Source organism: Corvus cornix, chromosome 3, assembly GCF_000738735.6.
Source record: "Corvus cornix cornix isolate S_Up_H32 chromosome 3, ASM73873v5, whole genome shotgun sequence".
Lineage (NCBI taxonomy): Eukaryota > Metazoa > Chordata > Aves > Passeriformes > Corvidae > Corvus > Corvus cornix.
Genome location: NC_047056.1, coordinates 14,617,349 through 14,640,540, shown reverse-complemented (window position 1 = coordinate 14,640,540; position 23,192 = coordinate 14,617,349). Strand labels below are relative to the sequence as shown.

Below are 23,192 nucleotides of genomic sequence, written 5' to 3'. Positions count from 1 at the left end.
ACATGAACAAACACCAAACCTGTTAAGGGAAGTTACAGCTATTTTCTTTTGGTTAAAGGAAAGTTGAGCTTCCCGGTATATCTGCTGTAACAGAGAAATTCTCTTTAGCTTTGTGATTTCCATTAATCTCATTAAGGTGATGCATGACATAGTAAGATTTGCCTTAGAGAGATCCCATGCAAGTTTCTGTGCCTTTAACACCATTAAAACCAGTGAAGTAGAAGCTTCTACACACAAGAACTCACAAACTACTTGCTCTAAGTACAAATATTGCTCAAAACACACCAGAGGAAGACACATTCCTCTTTTACAGAATATGGTAGCATGTTTAAGCATGAGGAGCTCTTTCAGAATCTAAGCACAAAATTAAAAAAAAAAACAAACCAACAACAAAAACAATGAAAGAAAACTATTCAGATTTGATTTAGCTGAAAATCTCTATGACATAGAAGGTATAATGGAGTAATTGCATGAGGTCTGTGGGTGCCAGGTTCCTATGTTTATCAACCCATTTTCAGGCACTAATTTACCAAATGATGATTCCTGGGTTTATGAACTATATTAGCAGGAACAGAGCCCTTGTTTTTACTTGTTCTTGTCTTCAAAAGGTCTCTTTCAGAAGTTTCTTTCAAAGAAAATATCTTTTTCCATACACAAAATGAACTTTTATCAGACCTAAGGATGTATATACAAGCTCATTTATAGTTTTCAGTTGTCTTGATACAATTTTCAACAAGAATTTAAAAAATTCCAGGTTTGTTTCATATAAATCAGTTTCCCTAATTTAATTATGTTCACAATGTTATGGATAACTTGTAATTGTAAGATTTGCTCACTCAGGATAATTACTTCTGTCAATATTTTGAATTTTTCAAAGGAGAGAAATACATTTGCTAGAGTATTTCAATTTTTCTCAGCTGACATCTTCACAGGGATTAAATTTTTAAAGTGGATAGCCCTCAATAAAAGCTAATGCATTCCAAAGAGAATTTGGATGAGTTTCTGCTCAAGCAGACCTTCATAGAAAAACCAGCTCAAGTAAAATGCTGTAACACTGAATAGTTTTTTCTGTCTGCCTGACTTGTAGCTCATGCCAGGCTGACATGGATGAACTGTGTGGTTTTCTGTCCTGTTTTCTGCATGTTCATACATCACTTAACACTGTGAAGAGTAAATGTTTATTACTTTGGACTGTAGGACGAATGAACAATAAAAACTTCATCTTTAGTTATCACTTGAAAGTGACACTCAAATGTTCAGAGCTGAAAGCTCAGAACTCCACATACGACACTCAGCTGTGAACACACAGAGTGGGCTGACATGGGCCGCACAGGTTTTTACTGTGATGAAAGTATCACAGAAAAAAAACGTTGTTAAGGTACTTTACCCAGTTACAATTCAAATCATAGAACAGCCCAGAGTGAGAGAGGCCTCAGAAGATCATCTGGCCCAGCCTTTCATGGAAACAGGAGCCTAGAGGAGATTATCTAACCCCCTGCCCAGTCTCACCTTGAAAACCCCCAGCAGTGGGCAAGTTCTGCCAGTGAATGACTGTTACCATAAAAAATCATTTTGCTTGCATCTTGATGAAACTTCTCCCAGTGCAACTTGTATCTGCTGCCCCTTTTTTTTGTAGCTACTTGTGAAGTGAGTGTGTTCTCCTTGTAGCTGTAAGTACTAGAATACTGCAGTGAGGTTCCCCCTGAACCTTCTCTTCTCTTGGGAGAAAAGGCCTAACTCCTTCAGTCTTCCCTCATAGTATAGGTTCTCCAGCCCTTTGATCATCATTATTATGCTCTTTGTAAAGAAATTAGGTCTACATTTTTGCACATGGGTATGCATTTCTAATTTCAGGGGAGGTCAGAGAAGTTTTTGTGTCTGAGAAGAGCACCGTTAAAACCATATTGCACCATTGAAAACTCGATTCTGTTCTTTCTTTGACTTTGTTCACTACTCAGCAAAACACTTTCTTGTTAATTATCGACTTCATCATCGAGGGACAGTTTAATCACAAGACTGTCTGCAGTTCAGGCTATCACAGCAGTACTAGCAGGGAATTTTGCACTGCACATAATTGGCCAGGTAATTAGAATACAAAATCCTTAATTGCTCAGTTACCAAACGTAAACGGTGCAGCATGCAGTGCTTGACTGGCGGAGGACTTGGGGGAACCAAGGGAGCTGCCAAGTGCCAGCTTTTCCTTCTTCACAGCCGAGCACAGCAAACAGCATGGGTGGCTTACTGAGCCCCTGTTCTCCTGAGGGGTGCAGGAAGCCCTTTCACTCTGAGGTTTCAAAAGAAATTCAGCAAAGAGTCTGTATTTCAGGGCATCCAAATCTACTTGAAAACAAAACCATAAACCCAGGACTTTTGAAAGGCAGAGGAAACCCAGCATCCTGTCAACAGTGGCAAGTCAGAGCCCATGTACTGGTAGGAAACAGCACTGCTGCCCAAACTGACAGCTCTCTGGTGAGGCACAGGCTGCTGTTGCAGGCTGGGAACTTAGTACAGGATCTGTATGGTCTGAGCAACAGAGGTTTTCAGCACATCACAGTATAACTGGACAGGTGCAGTGTCCCCCTGCCCTAATATCTGCATTATGGATAATTCAGAAGTTACCACTGTTGGTACATTACACCAACGGGTACACATAGCAAGAACACCAGTTCTTTCATCTGTTGATGGACAACGTGAAGTGCTACATCAAAACTATCAAGATTACCAGCTCCCTTCACTGGAAGGCTAATTCACAGCTCTGATACATCATTATCTTTGTCTTATTTCCATGCTAAAAGCATTTGTGGCCTGTATTTATTTGTTCACGTGTTCCTTGGTCAGCACTTCCTTCTCCTTCAGCTAGACCTCCAACATTTGCCTTTCTTTCTTCAAATATATTTATAAACATCAGCATCTACTTCTCATGTCAGTAGGCTAAAAAGGGCTATTTTGTAATCTCACCTGTTGTGGCAAGATCCATTCTAGAAGCCCTTTTCAACAGCTATTCCCATTTTAGATTTTCTTTTTCTCAAACAGAGCAAGGAAAACTAGTATGCAGCACTCTGCATTAGGCTCTGTTACTGTTTTATGCAATGGCAATAGAACATTTTTCTCTCTTCCAGAAAAATCTTCACCAGTTATGTAGCTGACTGCTGTGGCAATTAACAGACACTCTCAACTCTCTCTTACAGCTTCCACTTACAGCCAATAATCCCTCCTTGGAACACAAATTCTTACTGTGCTCCACGTACAAGATTTTTCATTTTCCGCTACAGTTATTGCCTCCAGGATTCCAGTCCTAAAGGCATCACATTCTTCCTTACTTTATTCCACTATTATATTAGCAATGCCTTTCAAACCTATGTGGTCACATTTATTCCGCTGCTTCTGTGTTTCCTCCACTGTCTAGAGGCAATGATTCATAAATCTTGCATCAGTAGGTCCAACAATCCTATGCCTTTCTCACTGCTCCTCCTTCAGGAGTTTCTCTCTTCAGCTTGTGAGAAATCCACAGTTGCTCACACAGGCTTTCCAAAGGCAACTACAATTTGTTTGTATAGGAACAAGATAAGACATCTCCAGCCGTAGAATAGAACTGATAAAAATGATTTGGTTTTTAAAAGAAGGAAGCTAATTCAGAGCATTTGCTACTTGTCCATGTTCCTAAATTAAACCTTTCTTAAAGAAACAAAAGTAACAGTGTGAAATTCTTCAGCAGACAAGCCCTTCAAGAAAGCTGCTTTCTGGGTGAGAACAAAGGGAAGTTTTGCAAGAAGCAGCTAATTCAATTGCTTGTTGCCTTAGTGCCCTGGTTACGTTAAAGCTGCACAACATGATTCTCATTGGAAGGAGAAATCATGAGCAAAACAATCATTAGGCAAACTCAATAATATTTATATTATTCAGATATAATCAGAACCTACTTGTTCTTATAATTGTAAGGTGTTTGAAAAGCGCAGTGTTTATAGCAGGGGGCTTAGGACCCCCTTCTATTGCAAGGCACAAAAGATAAAATCCTGGGCTCTCCATTTCTTAGTAGATTCAATTCAACATAATACACTTTGCTACAGTTAAGGAACATCAGCAGTAAATGCATGTTTGTATCACTATTGAACTAAGTACAGTTCAAGAATGTTCTCATTAACCTGCAAGAATTATGAAAATACACCTCTGTATTTTAAGATTCCTAAGACCCTTAGCTACAGTCTTTGTACCTAATGAAAAGAAAAAAAAAAAAAAGATGATAATTTGAGACTCCAGGTTAAAAAAATTCCATTCTCACTGGAATCTAATGGACTCTGGAAATCCCTGATGATAATCTCAACCTTACAAAACTCAATATTTCTTCCAATTCTCTTTCTGCTTTCAGAAATAAACCACATGCTATCCCGCCAGTCTAAATACCTGTCCATCCTTCTCTCAAGGACAAACGACTAAGACACTCTTCCTGTATTTGAAGTACTTGGCCTATCTAAAAAACCCCTGCGATGTGAAAAATCGTACCTATTTCACTGGATATTTTGTATTTTGCAAAGTTACCATCTCTTCTTTTTTTTGCTATAGCTCTGCAGTCATACCAGCAGGATACACTAACAATTTATCATTAATCCCCAGCCCTCCAGTCTTTACTGACTCCGGCATGTTCTATTAAACTTTTTGTCTCATTGTAATATGATTTCAATTCAGTGACTAAATGTATTTATTTTGAATTAAGATTCACAACTAGCCAAGGCAAATGCTAGTAAAGCCATGGCCTGTATCATGACCTTGAGTCAAGAGAATGGGAAATAAGAAATAAAAGTTTAATCAAAAAATGAGCTAGGATTTAACTCTTTTCTGAAATCATTGCAGCAAGACCACTCTTAATGCATTTAGCAACAATTAATTCTCAAAGCCAAAACAGCTGCACATTGCTGATGCTCTCCAGATGCAAGGTAAGGAATTAAATCATGGGATAATTCAATTGGAAAATTGCTTGTAATTATGGAGAATGCAGCGTCTGCTTGACTCCTCATGGTGATTGGTAGTTGCTTTAAGAATAGTGAGGTAGTCTGTGCTATGCATGGTGAATACAAATAAGTAGCTGTGTTATGAGAAATCTCATTTAGTTTCACAAAGATATGGTTTTAACATGATTAAAACTGTATTTGCCGGCATTAATGATAATCCATTTTCACTGTCCCATTACTGCCAACAGCCCACAGTCACTTGCACACAGAACAGCAATATTCACTGATAGCACATTCCCTCTGAAGGAACTCAGAGCACTTTGCAAACATGCAGAACGTGGTCCTACTCTAAACAAGACCCAAATAAGTTGGTGTGCCTCACCTCATTTAAAATACTTCCAACCAGCCTTGTTCTAACAGGTCATTTAAATCTCCAATGCCACAAGGCTGACAAATGCTGGAAATGAAGAATGGGGCACCTTCACCTCAAATATTAAAATGTGCAATAGCAACAGAGGAGAAGGCTGCCATAAGGTCTAGTCAGAGACCCTCTAGTATTGACAGCATGGAAAAATCCAAAATAAACTGGTCTTCTGGACTGACAGCTACCAGAGGAGAAAAAGAGCCATCTTGTCATCTCTAAACTGAGCACATGTATTCTGAAAATAACGGGATGATGCAGGGTTTTGCTGTCTTTTCTAGAATAACATTACCAGAACTGATCCTAATTAGCATTACAACATGTGACAGAGTCTGCTCACTATTTTAAAGTTGGCAAACTGAAAGCTGCAATGGCTGCTGCATGAGAGCACATTCCGACAGAGTCAGTGATTGAATGGGAAAAGCACCTAGAAATACTAATTTTCTGTTTCATGGTTTAACCATTAAAACACACAGTTCTCAGTGTATAAAACTCCAGTTATGGTAGCAGTGGTTACTGTGACATTACATTATCTCTGTGTTAGCTACTGAAACGTTTGTTTGATTTTTTTTTTCCTTTTTTACTTTAAAAAGCTTTAAAAGAAAAACCATTAGGGAAAAAGAGATCAATTATTTACAAGTTGCTTCACAAATCAATCACCTAGTATCAAAGCTAAAGTTGTTATTTTTAGCAGTATTAACTACACAATAATTAAAATTGATTACAAAGTCACAACCCCTCATTAAGTTGCTGTCAATTGAGAGAAAAATTCCTCAAAAGCAATTTTTTTTCTTTAAAGTGATTGTAAAAAGATTCCCATCAATTAAAGAGACATCTGGTAATATGGAAAAGGTGATAAATTATCTCCTTTTCTCAGTGCTAGTACTTTGTAGACCAAAGGTAGTGCAGAAGAGAAATCCTTATGGTCTTATCTTGTTCTGAAAAGGAGAACAAACAGCCTTGTGTGGAGCCACATGGACCAAATTATGCAAAGACAAGCCTGGCATTTCAATCTAACCAACTTTTTAAGCACATTCTGTAAGTATTTGAGCAGTCCTAAGAAACAGAGAAGTTCTTTGCATGTTTTATTGTCAGAGAGCAGATACCAGTCTTTAACTTGCCCAGCCCTAACCCTACAGCAGTTTTTCCAGTAACCAGATATGCTACTGTTTCTACAAGACACATCCCCTTTGCTACTCTCCTAGTTTTCCTCTCCCTGAGGTACACACCATTGGCTTATGATTTAATTCTGAAGAGAAATAAAATTGTGAGTCCTACCTCCCTTTAATGAAGTTTGCCAAATGGCAAAAGAGTTCATAAAATATCTTTCTTCCCTCACAAACCTGTTTCACAAGCTTGAAGTACAGGTTGCTGTAGACCTAAGTTGCTGGTCTAATACCAACTCTGCAAGGGATCAAAGATGATCACCTGGATCTCTCTCAGAAATGCTCTGTGCAGAGACAAATGTCACTCTGGCCTTTCCTCTGTCCCCTATCCCATGCAGTGAGTGCAGAACATCCACAGTTAACAAACACTAATTTCCCTCAAGCACACAAAGTATGCAGAGGTAGGAAAAAGTGGCACAACATTAACTCCTGACACTGATACCCCAACTGGCATCTCTAAGATAAGAAAGGCATTTAACCCCATGTTTAAAATAAAACCAACCAAAAATAAACAACAACAAAAAAAACCAAACAAACAGAAAAAACAAACAAACAAAAAAACAAAACACAAAGGCACAGCAAACCAAACTAACAAAAAACCAAAACAACAACAAAAAAACCATACCGAAAACCCAGATAAAAAAACCCCAAGCTCAAAAAACCTCCCACAAAACAAAAAACCAAATATGGCAACAAAATCCACCAGAAAATAAAAAAACAAGCCGAAACAGCTGCTGCTATGCTTACTTTCACACCTGCAGCAAGGCTTCCAGTGACACAATGCACATTTGTATCACCCTGTGACAGTATCAGGCTTTAAAAACCATCCCAGGCTTTAAAAACCATCCCCGACCTTAGCCCAATGATAAGAAACTGGGAGCCTGTTCAGCAATTTCACAAACAGGCTTATTAAAAACCCGGGCTAGCAAAATGCCACTTCTTGCAGTCTGGACCCTTTCATCCAGCAATCCCAAAGACACTTTCAAAGGACAATACCTGATGATAATCAGAAGAGGGGAACAGAGCAGGAAGGTGCATTTTAGAGATTAAAAAAAAAGAAAAAAAGAAAAAAAGAAAAACCAGAAAAAAATGCCCCAGCAAAACACAACCCACACGCAAATGATCAAGGCTTTGATTACATTAAGGAGTGGAAGAGCTAATTTGCAGTTCACTCATGTTTCTTCAGTTTGTACCACCGAAAGTTGTAGCAACAAGGAATTGTTCCGTAACTCAGTTTCATTTTTAAAAAGTTCAGCTTGCTGATAAAAGTAGTATACTAAGTAACCAAGCAAGTAACCCAAATTCATTAACTTCTGTAAGTTCTTTGGGTCATTCCCGATGCAATGCCCATTACCAGCTTTGCACCCAGGGTCAGTTTTGGTGCCCCACCCCTGAGAAGAGTTAATGGATATAATATTGACTGAGGCACAGAGCAATCAATTTGTAGCTGTAATGAAGTACATTTCACCTGCCCACCGACAAAGCACTTTGAAAGGCTTCGTTTCATTCAGATAAAATAAACTCAAAACACAATAGACAGTGGTTAAAAGCATTGCCTTCAATGTTTCTCTTTTACGCGCAGCCAATTCCTATCTCTTAATTCAAGGATATGCCGGCCAAACTCCTCCATGCAAAAAAGCTCTTCCCACAAGTTAAGTAGTGCTTTACACCCAGGTGAGGTCCCTCAGCTGGTTGGAGCCCAGTTATTTCAATTACACTTTGTCACTCACTCTGTAATGACAGTACAGGTCAACAACCACTCGAGCGCTGACCCTACTCCAGCACATTCTTACAGCTGCCCTTACCTGTCCAGACAGACACCTTCCCCTGTAAGTCAGTGACAAGAAATGGAAGCTCTCAGCTTCAAACAGCACTCATCTATTACACAATCATTCATTTAAGCACATAAGCAAATGCACAGCACCAATATTATTGGAAGCATATTAGCTCTAACAGGATTTTGCAAGGGTATTTCTCCTCATTGCAAGGAAAACCTGAACACCAATTCCCAGCATTTCATCTGCAGTGAAACAACCCTTAGCCTTGTCACCAAGTCATGGCAAAAGCCCACTGTACAACAGAACAGGAGGTGTAGTGTTAATGGAAGCCAACAGTCAGCTTCTAAACAGCCAGCATTTTAACTTTTAGTTTTTGAGTATTTTTTAATTTTAAGGCAATTGGGAATAATAGTGCTCCATCCAAACACCCCAAATATTCCAGAAGTCTCCATATTCAGTTCAGCCTTACATATAACAAAAATCACTTATTGAACAGAAAATACCTGCCATTAACCATCCATTTTGCAAGGTGACCACAGAGAGTTGCCTGCAGCAAGTCAAGCACCAACCTTGAAAAGGCCTGGAGTACATTTTAATCATCCCTTGCTTCAAAGCCATTGCAATTATCACTGGATTTTTTTTCAGTGTAACTGGGATGCAGATTTTCAGTTCTCTAATTAGGTGATCAAGTCCTTCAAAGCTAAAACTCATCTACACTTTATTCACCTTTCTCCACTGATGGATAAGACAACCAGCTAGATACACTACCCTGGTAGTCATACTTAAAAAAATGCCTTAAAAAAAAATTGCCATTGAAAATATTAATTGTTGCTGTTCACTCAGCTGTTGCTGCAAATGGCCTGGCATCTTTACTAAGTAGTTGCTTTTAGAACCCATTCTTGCTTAACAGACCCCTTTGCGTTGGTTAGTCATTGACAAGGTCATTACTTTGGGTGTAAGCCACAGTTTCTGAACTAAGTTATACAATGTTTTGTAATACCTTCTCATATTCTTGCTTTTTACCCTTAATTAACAATAAAACAAAGATCAACTATCCAAGCAATTAGTTCCTCAGAAATCTTGATTTGTTAATAACATAGTAACACTGAATATATCGCCCTTAGACAGCTGGATGGGTAAACCTAGAGAAATAAAATATCTTTCCCTACTGTGCAACTGGGCACTGAGGCCACCAGAATGATCTTTTCCCCCAGTCTAAGAAAGCTCAGTATGTAAAATCCCAAGCTGTGTGTCACAGCAAACTTTCACCTCAAAGTGACCTTGTTGACATGTAGGGTCAACTCAGGCAGGCAGGCAGGGCTTGCTCTATCCATACGGGATAGTCTGAAAAGCTGTCATTTTTTAGAGCAGTCAAATATAAAACATCCTCTGTCTCCTCCTCAAATGCTTTCACACCTTCAGGAAAAACATAGAGAGTGGAATTAAACCTGCATCATAATGTTGTTTTAACATGGGCTTTATGTTTCTTCCATGCTCTGAATAAACACCTTGAAAACAGGACATCCTTGAACCTTCTGCTCAAAATCAATACTGGAGCTCTGCAGCTTGGGTTTTTCTCTGATAAACAAATCTACTGTGACAGGTGAGAAGGAGTTGTGATCTAACCTTTATTATGCTGTTTATATGCCTTGCAAAGTTCTAAATGACTGCCAGAGATGCCTACATGTGGTACACAGTAAAATGCTTCCTTTCAGTGCCTGACCTTTCCACTTCCCCCCTGGAAGCAGAGGAAAGCAGCAACATGTCCCCCACTAACAGCAACACACAAGGTGAATTATTGTAGTTCAGTCCTTCATCAGGTTTATCCTTTTAACACAGGCAATGGCAAGTAACATATCTTCTGCTTCTGCTGTTTGAACATCTTTTCAAATGTGGAGAAATCCACTCATCACCTTTTTTACTCATGTTTACAACAGATAATTCAGAAAGACAGTCTCTCCCAGAAGAGTGGTTAGATCTGCTCACAGACATAGAATAGAAAGAAGAAAAAATGTAGAACAATGGCTAAAAGCCCGCTATTACATTTCTTGAATTCTTAAGGAAATGCCATTTAGAAGTAAGGGGTCCTTGCTTGTCTCACCTCTGTTGTGACACTGGAGCATTCAGCTAACAAAGCTGACTTTCATCGGACTTTCCAGCTGAGGAACCATTAATGCAAATTATAAATTATATTTTTAAAACATAGTATTTTAACAAAAGATAGTCTCTCCTATTCAAATTTTATAAAATCCTGTTTAGTTGGGGAAGGTGAAAGATGAAGGCCAAGCATTTCTAAATTGCTTGCATTTGATAGATGAGAAAGCCTGAACTGTTGAGACTAAAGGGACTCACAGGGACTTGGAGAAAGCCATTTCCTTACCACGAGTGGGACACACAGTGTAATTTATTGCATAGAAAGGAAGTGCTACTCAACACAAGAGCAGGGTCTAGGACTGGAGATCCCAAATCAACAAGGAGATACTGTAGTGTGCTCCCCAGCAGAGTTACAACTAAACACGAAGGGCTATGTTCTATTGCTCCCCTCAGTGCACAGCGTCTGGCACAGCCTGTCTGAAGAGTGAGAGAACATCTGGGGAAGTCCAGCCATCAGTTTTCTTCCCTCTCCTGCTCTCCCAGTATGGCCATTCTCATCTTCATGCATTACACCATCTGTTTAATCACTGTGCTCTCAAAACAAGCAAACAAAGAAAACAGATGAAACTTCAGGGATAGCTTCTAGCTCATAATTGAAAGGATGATTATTCATTAGAATCTAGGCAAGTTGCTTGGGGCCACCAAAACAGGCATTGCATGGTATTATGAAATTTATTTTTTAAAGACAGAAAGCAGAATTCTCATTCAGTATCCTGTCTTTAACTCTGCAACCTTCTTTGGTTATTTTGAGGGGGATAAAATAAGCATGCCGAGTTTAAGCTTCTATAAGAGAAAACAACTAAGCTCAGAGGGTCCCATCCCTTCAAGGTAAAGGTAAAACTACTTTGGTGAGCTTTAACATTGACAATTTCTGTCAGATTTAACCTCTGAAGGCATGGCTAGGGGAATACTTCTTGCAACACCTCTGAATAAGTACATGTAATTGTGTCTTCCCAAAAACGAGATATTACAAAAGCATTGGTACCAGCACATCCTTTATATACCATCATCTAAACAACTGAAATGTCATCAGAAAACCAATTACAGAAATGCTAAAAATCAATCTTCTCTTTACCCAAATTTACCTGACAAAATGGTTAAACTGTACTTGGGTTTAGCTACATCCACTCTAAGATCCTGACTGAATCAGTCAGGAAAATGATATTTTCTTCATCATGGTTCCAAATTAACAATTTCTTATCTCTGATTAGTTAGCTGGACTTTGTTCTTGGCAAGAGTCACAGCAGTAAAACCTTTTATCTTTTAAAGTTCTGTGACTCTCTTTTAATGTATTCATCCAAGCACAGGTGTGTAAGATACCTACTGTAATACAACACTATCATTGATGTGAATAAGAGCAAAAATATTCCAGTTCTTGTCAATTTGATAATGCTTTTAACATAATCTCACAAAAGAGTTGTGTAGAAAATCCCACATGATAACATCTATTCATTAAATGTGGAGCAAGCCAACTTCATGAAAAAAACGCTGGTGACCAGCAGGCCCCAACAATTGTTAGTACTGATTAAGGTGCAAGGGACACAGGTTTGGCACAGTGGGGAACACAACTCACCTTGGGCTACTGATTTAACCACGCTGGGCTTTGGTTTCTCTCTGACAACAGGCAGAAACCCTTCTCCCAACTCTTCAAAACCATACGAAGTGCCTTGTTTAGTAGAGCATTCTCAGAGCCTCCGGGTGAAGTGCTGAAGAAGCACAGGGTATTGTAGTACTTGGCAATGGATATAGTTAGACCATGCTTGGGAAGGATTGCCAAAATGCAGCCAAGGGGCTGCCAGGCTCACAGGGTCTTGCTGATACTTCTTTACCATACATTATATTTTTGTGTGCAGAGCCATATGTGTGAGCTGTCACTGCGTGGTAAAAAAATAAACCCACAGAAAATCGAAGCAGCAGGTAGGCTAGAAAGAGATCAAAACTACCAAATAATGTACTAATCCATTGAGTATTTTTTTGCACAAATGTGAGTTTTCAGTGCTTAAAAAGTTATATTTAGAAAACCCTCTGAACACAACATGTGCATGGGCACACATGAGCATTTGGTGATAAAGGACACTGTCCCTACATTGTGGAGGGAAAAAAATTTACATATGTGTGTTAATCCAGTAGTCTTTTCCTATACAAAGGTCAAACGCAGCCGAGAGCAGGACACACTTCCCTCCAGCTGTCCTTTTAATATGCCTCTCATCTTGCCAAGGAGAAACTGTCATTAGGAGTGAGAAAGAGACCATTTTACAACCCATTTATTCTTCATTGTCTCTGCCTTTTCTGGATATACTTGTTGGAGTACATTAGTCACAGGTATGCAGCAAGGCATTAGAGCATGCTAACATCTCATGCACACTGAAATTAATTTTTCTTCTTCAGCTTGGGGAAGAGACTGCTGGATGTTGAGTTGCATGCAAGTCTTCACTGAATTAAGGAATAAACAAACAAGATTTCTAAAAAATCAACAAACCCACGTGCTTCTCCACAGTCTGCATAAATACATACCTACTCTATAAACAAACACGCTGTCCTGCAGCGAGACAATAATTTGCCTCTTTAGAGCAGGCTCATTAAAAGGAAATAATTTTGCAATAACAAAGTACAAGTGTATTCCTAATGAGAAGAGCAAGCTGCAAAATGCTAGGAACACCTGGTCCATTTTTTTGTACTGACAGTGCATGAGCTGGAATCTGATCCTTATAAAAAGGCTGTATCTTTCCTTCTCCACAGCCCAGTGGACTCTAGAAGCAAGTTTGGTTTGCATTTAGTGTCTTAATGTTGCATAAATTCCTATGGGTATGTGTTGTAACACTTGATACTCTTATGTTGCCAAATTGAGTATTAAAATCTAAATCTCATCTAGAACAGCCAGAACTATTCACTGTAAAAATTATTTTTAATTCTAAACCCCCTTTTTGTATACAGAGAACTTGATAGTCATCCCTACAAATCCATAAACCTCTCATTTGCAATAGGATTGATGAATAATTTTCAGTCTACGTTATTTCCAGACCTCACTTAATTCTTCTACTGTTTTGCTTGTGGTATGTAGCTGATCCTTCAACTCACACTCAATAATTACTTCCACTGACTAAATCTTAAAGAGGAAAATAATAGGAAACTGAATCCCACTTGAACTAAATGAAAGTGCAAAAGTACAAATGTTCACAAACCTTCGTGGGATACCTGCAGCATATAAATAATAAAACTAGGGTGGTATCAGCACCTTAAAAAGATACAGCAGTATCTTTTTAAGGACTATTCAACCATCTGGATTGAACCTTTGCAGGCCAGGATGATCACGTTCTTCTCCAGCATTAAAGAGTCAGATGCAGTAAACATTCAGGTCTGCAAGTTTTTTGTCAAAACTTGTGATAGGTTCAAAAACATTTTTCTTCCAATCAGAAATTCTCCTGAGAAAACAATTCTTGGTTTGATGTTTCTTTTTCCAGGCCTAAGGTGTCAAGATCTCGAACTCCATGTAATGATTTAGTAAATAAGAAATACCTGTGGTATCTTGTTCAAAAGACACATAAGCTGGATCAATTCTATGAGATCAAGGCATATCCTCAAACCAGTATAAGAATTAATGTAAAGGGAAAACTTCTGTCTGTCTAGTGTGAGCCCAGCTACTCTCTTTACTCTTTATTCTTTCCCCTGGTAAATAGCTATCTTTTTCTGAGAGAATTCCCCCCCCCCCACTTTTTTTTTTTGTGGAATTTAAAGTGATATGAGTATTTTTTCTGCTTCAGTTTTACTTGAAAAATAACTTCTCACCTACTTATTTCTTGCAAGCCCACAATGATTTATACTCTACTGTTTTGTTAATAAAGTGATAATCTGAAAGAAAATATTATTTGTTATCTTTTATTATCCACCTCATTCTTCTTTGTCTGATGAATCATAAATTAAAGACAGAGGCCATTTTATAATCCTGCAGTTCATTATCTCCCATTTGCTAATATGCTCAGTGCCTTAGCCTTGCTCTATTTCTTTAGTAATAATTACAAAAATTAAAACCACATTAACACAATATGCAGATACTTCTTGCTTTAGAACTTACATAAGAGCTTTTCAACTGATCAGTGGCTGGTTAAGGCACTGTCCTCATTAATCTCCCACTTCCCCTGCCATCCTTCATGAAAGTTTAATCTACATTTTCCATTAGGAAGTTGTCTCAACTGGTGCTCACATTTGCAGGGTGGCTTATTACTTTTTTGATTTTTATTTGGAATGGTGGTCATACTGCCACAACTTATCTCTTCATCAGAAATTTTTATCAAGCACCTGCATATTTTCCTGGTCCTGAAGCCTTTAAATCACAGAAGCAGAAATTCACTTGCTTGATCTAGAATCACAAGATTTAAAAAAAGAGCAGGCAACCCGCTTGCATAACCACAGTCAGGAATGGTAAAGACTCCAATCCTTCCTGCATAAAACTGCATTTACGGTTAGAAACAGATCACTCTGACATTTGATCAGACCTGGACTCAGTCTGTGTGCAGTTGTTTTGGGTCCAGCTGCTGCTGGTCCTGCCTCCTTAAATACAATGGATTAATTTGTACTAGTGGTTCTCTCTCTTCTTTGTAAGATTTGACTCCGTATGAAGCCCCAGCTGTGGTCTCAGATCGGGGACCACAATTACTGACCACAATTGTGTCTCTGGGGAGCACAGCATTGCAAGAAGCTGAGCCAGTGCTTCTCTGGAGGAGGGAAAATACAAGCACTGCAATAAGGTAACAGGAGAGGTGAACTCTGAAAAGCCCCACTTGCTGGTGGCTGTCAAATAATCCATGATGGATGTCAAACTCAGTGCTGTATCCTAGAGGCCCCCATACCCTGGGTTTGACTCAAGAGTTGAAAGGCACAGAATTTATGGTTGGTTTGACCCATTTCAGGTTTATCAGAGAGGCAAATGACTCTACCTAGAACATGACAAACACTTACATCCACACAGCTGAAAGCGCAGCTTCCTTGGTCTACAAACTCCTTGCTTCTAACCACAGACTGGGTCATCTCCTTAGGAAATAGTGCCACAGTTGCAAGATCTCCATTTCCTCATATTTCATTACAATAGACTGCAGTGCATTTGCTGGTATAATATATTATGAAGGATCATGAATAATTAAAAATTAATCACACTTGTCAAAATAAATAAATGCAGTCAGTGATGCAGAATGCTTGAATTTTTTATGCCATATTTTTGCTTATTCATGAATTAAAAGAAGCCTAGTAATCCACAATGGATTGCCTACTCATTTCAGCATGTACAGGCCCAATTCAGATCCCAGCAGGGGAGGTTTTTCTGTCAATCTTTAGCACATCAGTGGAACTTTAACCTTAAATCTCTGACCCTACAGAAAGTTACATAAACCAGACTTGGAAATGTGAGTTACTCCAGCAGATCTTAAGGGCCCTAATTGGCAGATACACCAGTGATTCTGTCCCTCACTGGTCTGCTTACAAGATGTGGGGAACAGAGGAGAGTGAAGCATTTTAGCACAAATTTTAAAAATCAAAACTTTGATAGCCTCCCTAAGCTACATTTATATAGGCAAACAGCCCTGCAGTTCTTCCTACCAAATACTTGATATTTTTGCATGGTTTGTTAGCATTCCCAAGGCTTTAACAGAAGAGCAAATACCAGTAAATGTTTAAATAGCAGCTTTTCTCTGACTCTCTAAATTAGTCTAAAACTGTTTGTACATTTCTATCCTTTTTCAAAGGGAACCTAAGCCTGGGCTGGGAGGTGAGGGAGGGACAAACCACCACACCGACCCTACCAGACCAAAGATCCATTAACTTTCAACATCTGGCTCTGAAAAGAGACAGGTGGAAATACATTGGAAAGAATGTATGAACAGGGAGAACAAACAAAGTTGTCCCCCACCACTCCTGACCTTCAGGAACCTGTCGCACAAGGACTTTCTGAGCCAAAAAAGGTTCTGTAGAGAATTTAGTGGCTGTAATTGTTCTTCCCTGCATATATCCTGTCAACTTGCATACCCACAGAAGGTTTCAGCACCAACACTACCCTGGGAAGAAAGTTCCAGAGTTTCACTGTTTGTTAAATACTGAAGGATCTCCTTTTGTTTTGCCTGACATCTACTAATTTTGCTTGATGCTGTCCAATACTGTGTTAGAAGAAATATCAACTATTCCTTCTGTACTCATCCTTTCCGTGCTTTACAAACCCTTGGGAGTTTATAAACCTTTATACATATTTTATAAAGATTTTATAAATTTCTGTGATTCCTGTACAACTCTGAATGTATTCCTTTAGATGCCTCTTTCAGGCAGGGTAGTGCTAGTTAAGTGTTCCTAGAAGACAGCCACTACATACTTTATCATCTTTGTTTCCATTTTTTCAAAAACTTTCCCAGCTGCACGAAAAGATTTTTGATGCATGGGATCTAGAATAGAAGACTGAGTTCTAAATACAGCTGCCCCACACATTTATACTATAGCATGTTCCTGTTTTCCACTCCCTCCCCAGTAAGCCCCCCACATCACATTTACTTTGTGACTGTTACTGAGGTGATGCTTTCACAGCTCTATTCTTACCCCTAAATCAGCTTAAGTGATGGTAACCAGGTCAGAATCTGCCTGCATGTATGTCAAACTCTGATTGTCTCCCCCACCACCTCAATTCAAACAATCTGCACTAAATTTCACCTGCCACTATTCGCTGGTTAAGCATCCCTTTCCAATTCCTTGCAACTAGACTTTCAATCTTTTACCCTGAATAATTTAATATCAAACTCTGCCACCTCACCATCTATTCCTATCCACAAGATCAATGATTTGTGTGACACTACACGCTGAACATGCCAAGTAAGTGGATTGCTCAGCTGTGACTGTGACCAGATGCTGAGACACCAGAAGTTTGTTCTTACTCTAGGAGCCTTAATCCATGCTGACTTCTTCTGATTTCTTGACACTGAGCTGTATCATGCTGCTGGGACAGGGGCAAAAATACAGAAATTCTTCCAATGTCTCTCTTTGGAAGATCTCCCAATGATTTTCTACTGAACATTTTACAGAAACTCGTGTGAAGCCTAATGAATCATAGCAGAGGCATTTGTCTCTATCAATGTCTTGCCATGACTTGATAACCAAGTGACAAGGATGAGCTAAACCATCCCAAAATCTAGTTAAGCTATCTGTTTATCTCTGTGCATTACTGTCTGCAAAGGAGATGAAACAAGATTGAGATAATTGCAAGTACAATTTGCAGGAAACAGTGGGGGTTGGAACTACTGTGCTTAATTATTTCAGATTGAAACAGACCACACAACTATCTATGCCAAACAGCTGTAATTAAAGTGATTTAAAATAGAGAGATGCTAGCTCCAAGTGTTGATTTTCAAATGAGTCTTTATACATGCAAGAGTTACAGTCATCGATGAGTTGCAGACCTACAGCTCTACTGAGAAAAAATTACCACTATGTCCAACATGCCTGGTAAAAACAAACATACACAAGCAAATAAACCACACAAAATAATCCACCCTGATGCCCCACAAATCTAAATCCACTTAATCAATTTGACACTGGTTACCTGCCCCTCAGAATAGAAGCAAACAGCAGAACACAAGTTTCAGCCTAAATTGCCTATATTCCAGGTGAGAACCCCCAAACTTTGGGCTTAGAAATGGAATTTTAACCCAATAAGCAATCAGAAATCATCAACTAATACCACCTTTGGTTTCAGGCTACAGTCTCCCTTTCTTCTGCTTTGACAGATACATAAAACTGAGTTAGACAAAGGTACAACTTTACTGAAAAGAATCCAAAAGAATCATACATTGACAATGTGTAGCATCATGGAGACCTGGCCAGGCTCTTTAGCTGGAACAATACATTTACTTCCTTGTGGATTTTCCCCATTTTTTCCCCACTCCAGAGAAGTGACAGCTATTCTTCTCAATTCAAAACAAGGTTTTAACTCCTAAATTTCAGGGGCAGCCAGCTTGCACTAGAATTTAAGAAACAGAAGAACAAAACAGACATTCTGATTTACCTCAAACTTTCCCAGAACTGTATCTTTGTAGCAAGAAATTCAGTACGCGTGTGGATGTTCATTGATGTGGAAATTAGAAGATATTTGCATGCAGCACAAATGTGGTCCATCTGCTTTACACACGACACAGATCACACCAAAATGACTTGGTCGGCTGATGAATCAACGGGCCTTAAAAGTTAATTTACAATGTCTATCTGGGGAAAAGTACTCTACTGTTGGTATGGATGAGAAAACAGAATATGAATGAAAGCACCACAGAAAATTTCCTCAGTATTTGCCTGAACATAAGAACTGTTACAAGCAATCAGACTGCAGCTCTGCAAAGTCAAATTCTGTCTTTAATGCTGGCTTCTAAGAAAAGGATCCTTTCACTTGCAGCCTTCTGTGTAAGAGGCTTCTTGAGTCTAAACAGACTGTTGAATTAAACATCCAGTGATGAATGTAGTCTGCAAGAATTCATCTGAACTTTCTTTAAACTTACGCACACTTCTGGCCCCATAACATTAATTCATGTATTTTATTAGCACCGTTTATTCAAGTACTACATGAAAAATGTCTCTGCTTGCTTGTTCAAAAACCTGGAACCCACCACTTCACAGCTGCTTTCCAATGCTCTTCAAACTGCATTTTAAAGACCTCTAACCCCTGCCACCGCAGATGGAATAGAGTATCTTTGTCTGTTTAGTTTTTCCTACTATGGAAACTGTTCCATATACCTTGTAATTTTTGTTGTCCTTCCTGACACCTCTTTGTTTTCCTGGATAAAGTTTGTAGCTTTAACTCCCCCATTTCCATTTTTGTAGGTCCATTCTGATCAACACCACCCTCTAGAGAAAGGTTCCAAGCAGGTGTCACTAAGCTGAAAGGACGTTAAGAATTTTTCTGCTTTTCCAGGATTAGAAGAGCACAAATATATCTAAAAATTTTTCAGAACTTACAATCTTAATGAAATATGCTGCTGTTCACAGATATGGTCATAAGCAGGAAAAGTAATTCCAACAAACCAAATCTTTTTCCAAGAAAAGAAAAAAGTCTGCTGCACTCCCATCTTTTGAAACCTCCTAGCTCTCTTTAGAGACAGGTTCTTTTTTCTTATATTAAGGACAAAGCCCATCTTTTGTTTTCTTACCAAACAGACAACCTAAGCCCTGGACAAAAGGATATTGCCTAAAATGGTCTGCAAACACACAAGTGGTAAACAGAACCTAGAGCAAAGACCAGACTCTTCCAAACACTGAATGACCTTAAACACAGGCACCATAGTACAGTTCTCATCCAAGTATCATCCATGGCATGGGCCAGCCCAAATCAGATATTACACAAGACTATATTTGATACTTTGCTTCCCAGATATACAATCAAGCTTGTCTTTAGATGAAAACAGATATCTCCTGTGCAGAACACGTTCTCCTTTTGTTTGTCACTTGGTTTTTACTCATTATCTGCTGAAGCAAAGGGACTATAGCTGTCTTTAGTACTTCAGGAAGACATGGTTGCCTGCGTGGGGTTTGGGGATTTTCCGTTAGGGTTATTTTGAGGGGTAGAAGCAAGGGTGTTTTCATTTTAAAACTAACCACAACTGATGACATTGCACAGTTGCATTCATCTTACCTTTGGGTGTGCTCTCAGAGTGATCTCTCTCGGGCCCATCCAGGAGGTCTAGATGCAAGATTTCCTCTGCACTCAGTCTGACCCAGGCGTTGTTGGGGGTTTCCTGATCTTTTGAGGTAAAGGAATATTCCAGCTCACAAGGAGATTCAAAGTTGCAGTCAAATACTGGAAAAAGAAAATGGACATGCAACACACTAGGTTAATTAAATCCCATGTCCTCTGTGCTGGAAGGTACGTACACATACACACGTGTATGCACACTCATTTTATACTTCAGTAAGTTAGGGCTTGGTTTTTTCCATAATGAGGCAGAAAGAAATAGGGAATTCCATAAACAGACAGGAAAAATGGGCCTGAAATGGGCCACACAGAGAGGTTCATTACGGAGGCAGCAGCAAATCAAAAGGAATGCCCAAGAGCCAGTAATTCCCCTTCAGGACAGGTCAAAGGGCAGCTCAGGCTGAAGTGGGGAAAGGCATCATCTGGCTGAATGGAAAATAGCTTAGTCAATGGATGAAATGGGACAGAAAGCCAATCTCTTCTGGGATGCTGCTTCAAATTCAGCCAGGACCATTAGAGTGCAAAGACTCCTAATGTGATTCATGCCCATGTTCCACCTCGGTGAGCACAGGTCTCTACAAAGAGAGTCATATATCCTGGGCATATGGAATATGCTGGAAGCCATAGGGACTGTACCCTGAGAGGTGACATTTTGACCCCTGGATTTGAAACTCTTTCCTGAGACAACAGAAGCAGCAGAAACCTGACTTGCTGCTGCAAAACATCAGTCTCCAGGCAGCACAGCCAGCAACTGCCTCCAACAGAGATTTCTCTTTCTGAGATGTTTCTCTTTCAGAAACCCATTACCCTGCTGGTACAACTATGATTCATTTCCCAGTGTCCAGTTTACCATCACACCATAGTTCGAGTTGCTTAACACAACATGTAGTGGCAACCTGCAAGGATTTTACTTTTAATTGTCAGGATCATTAATTTTCTGGAATGCCCTGTATATATTTGCTTTTGTCACCACAGTCAGCACTTCACACAATAATCAGTAAAATAAAGAAATGATTTCTGAACTAACTCAGTGTTTCTGAACAAGCTAGATCCATTTGAAAAAACCCAAGGAAAAAAATACAGCTGCTTTTGGAATCTTTTACACTTTCTTTCTGTCCTGCTGTGCTATGCAGGTGAAACAAATAATCTGAATTAGTAAAATTACCTGATTTTTTTAAACTTCAATTACTTTCTCTATTAAGCATCTAATTTCTTCTTTGTGGGCACAGATCTATGTGGTTCAGCCTAGTCTCCTGGTGATAAAATATTTTCTAAGCTGAAGGTTAATACTGTTGCCCTCTTGCTATGCTTTTCCCAGCTAATTTGCCTTTTTAACAGCAAGCTGGAAGGAACAGAGTCTTTTTTCCAGTTTATATTTGATTTTCTTAATCAGGTGCTTTATCATTCACTCAGCATTTTAAATACTTCACAACACCAGGGAAACCATATAACATAAGGAGTCCATTTACACCACAAACAGCAGTAACAAGGAGTACACACATTTCCTTAAATCCAAATGCACAAGCCCCTACTCTCTTCAGGCCTCTAAGTTATCAATATAAATTTCATGATGCACGAAGCACACTTCAATTTAGGCAGCAAGGAACTGTGGATATATTCATGGAGTTTATTACTGCAATATCACATCCAAACCTCAGACCACTTATTTCTAGTCCCTTAGATGGTCTTTAAAAAAACCAAAACCAAAACAAAAACCAAACACAACATTTTTTAAACTCTGTTAAGTGTTAGGAGTCTATTAAACTTTGTGCCTAAGCCCAGATGGACAAAAGAGCAACCAAACACTCAACTACAGGTTACAGAACATATATTATCTTTACTAGTCACAGGGAACACCTTGAGCAGTATGTGTTTTAAGGCACTGTCAAAAAAAATACAGAGGGGAGAAACACAGCTCATACAAGGATTTTTTTGATGGAACTCACTGGATGACAAATGGGACAGCCCAGGCCAAGGACCACACATGGCAAGAACAATCATTTCAAATCAACTATTTCATTCTTAGTGCATTTCTCTTCTCGATCAATCTCATATATTTTTGAGCTTTCCAGCAGCTGCTGCTTGCTTCCCCTCCTCTCCTGCCCAGCTGCTTGGAACAGAAGCCTTTGTGCTCTCTAACCCTCTTGACCCAAGCAGAGAGGCCCTGCATGGATATCCTCAAGGAGCTCTCATTCTCCTCCTCCAGTCCCCCCGACAGTCTGATTGTGGTGCCACAAGCACTCAATAGCCAGCTCTGCTCCCCACTTCAGTCTCACTTTCCAGAATCCCCATCTCAAAAGAGAGCTATCAATCAGTTGTGGAGCCCTTAACACAGCAGGCCTCTGACCTACAACTGGTACAATTTAATTGGGGTAAGTGATTAAGTAACAGTCAAGTAACAGTCACCACATTGAGTGTTATGACCCCTGCAGACAGCTAAAGACTCTGCCTGAAGCGGGGAAAGTAAAGGAAGAAAAGGCAAGCAGCAATGCCATTTCCTTCCCTTGCAATGAATAGCCTACAGAGAAGTGGCCATGATCTAACGTGCCGGCTGTGGTCACACTGAATGTCCTTTACAACAGGTCGTTCCTTGGAAGAGAGGGAGGCTCACACATCCCACAGTGTCTGTGAGTCAGTGGAAACACACTTGCAACTTTTACAGGATTCAATAGTCGCCTCACATCACCAGAATATCGGTACTTTTCATAAGCTCTTATTTAAATTAGCCCTGTACCAGACACAAATTTCAGTGCTATTATCCTATTCAGTACAAAGAAATGATGACAAAGAAATGCTATCTGATGCAACATAGAAAAATCTGTGCAAACAGCATCCAGTCTTCCAAGGCTAACATTAACTTCCTACCCTCAGGCTTTCCTTCTTTCACAATGTCCTTCACTATTGACAATGTAATATACTTCATAAAAAAAGAATTATATACAATAATTTTTTTTTCCAGCGAGAAGCTGGTCTTAGCTATTATAAGACCACATAAGCCACACTTGCAAATACAAAACCTTC

The 23,192-nt window shown here is 39.3% G+C and overlaps 1 protein-coding gene across 2 annotated transcripts in view; it reads right to left on the bottom strand.

Moving 5' to 3' along the window:
* Positions 1 to 23,192, bottom strand: part of ALK (ALK receptor tyrosine kinase) — a 313,097-nt gene that overhangs the window by 196,089 nt on the left and 93,816 nt on the right. For both annotated transcript variants that reach the window (XM_039569696.1, XM_039569697.1), the window contains exon 3: positions 20,112 to 20,276. In XM_039569696.1, the coding sequence (XP_039425630.1) occupies positions 20,112 to 20,276 (165 nt within the window). The remainder of the gene's footprint in view (positions 1 to 20,111; positions 20,277 to 23,192) is intronic.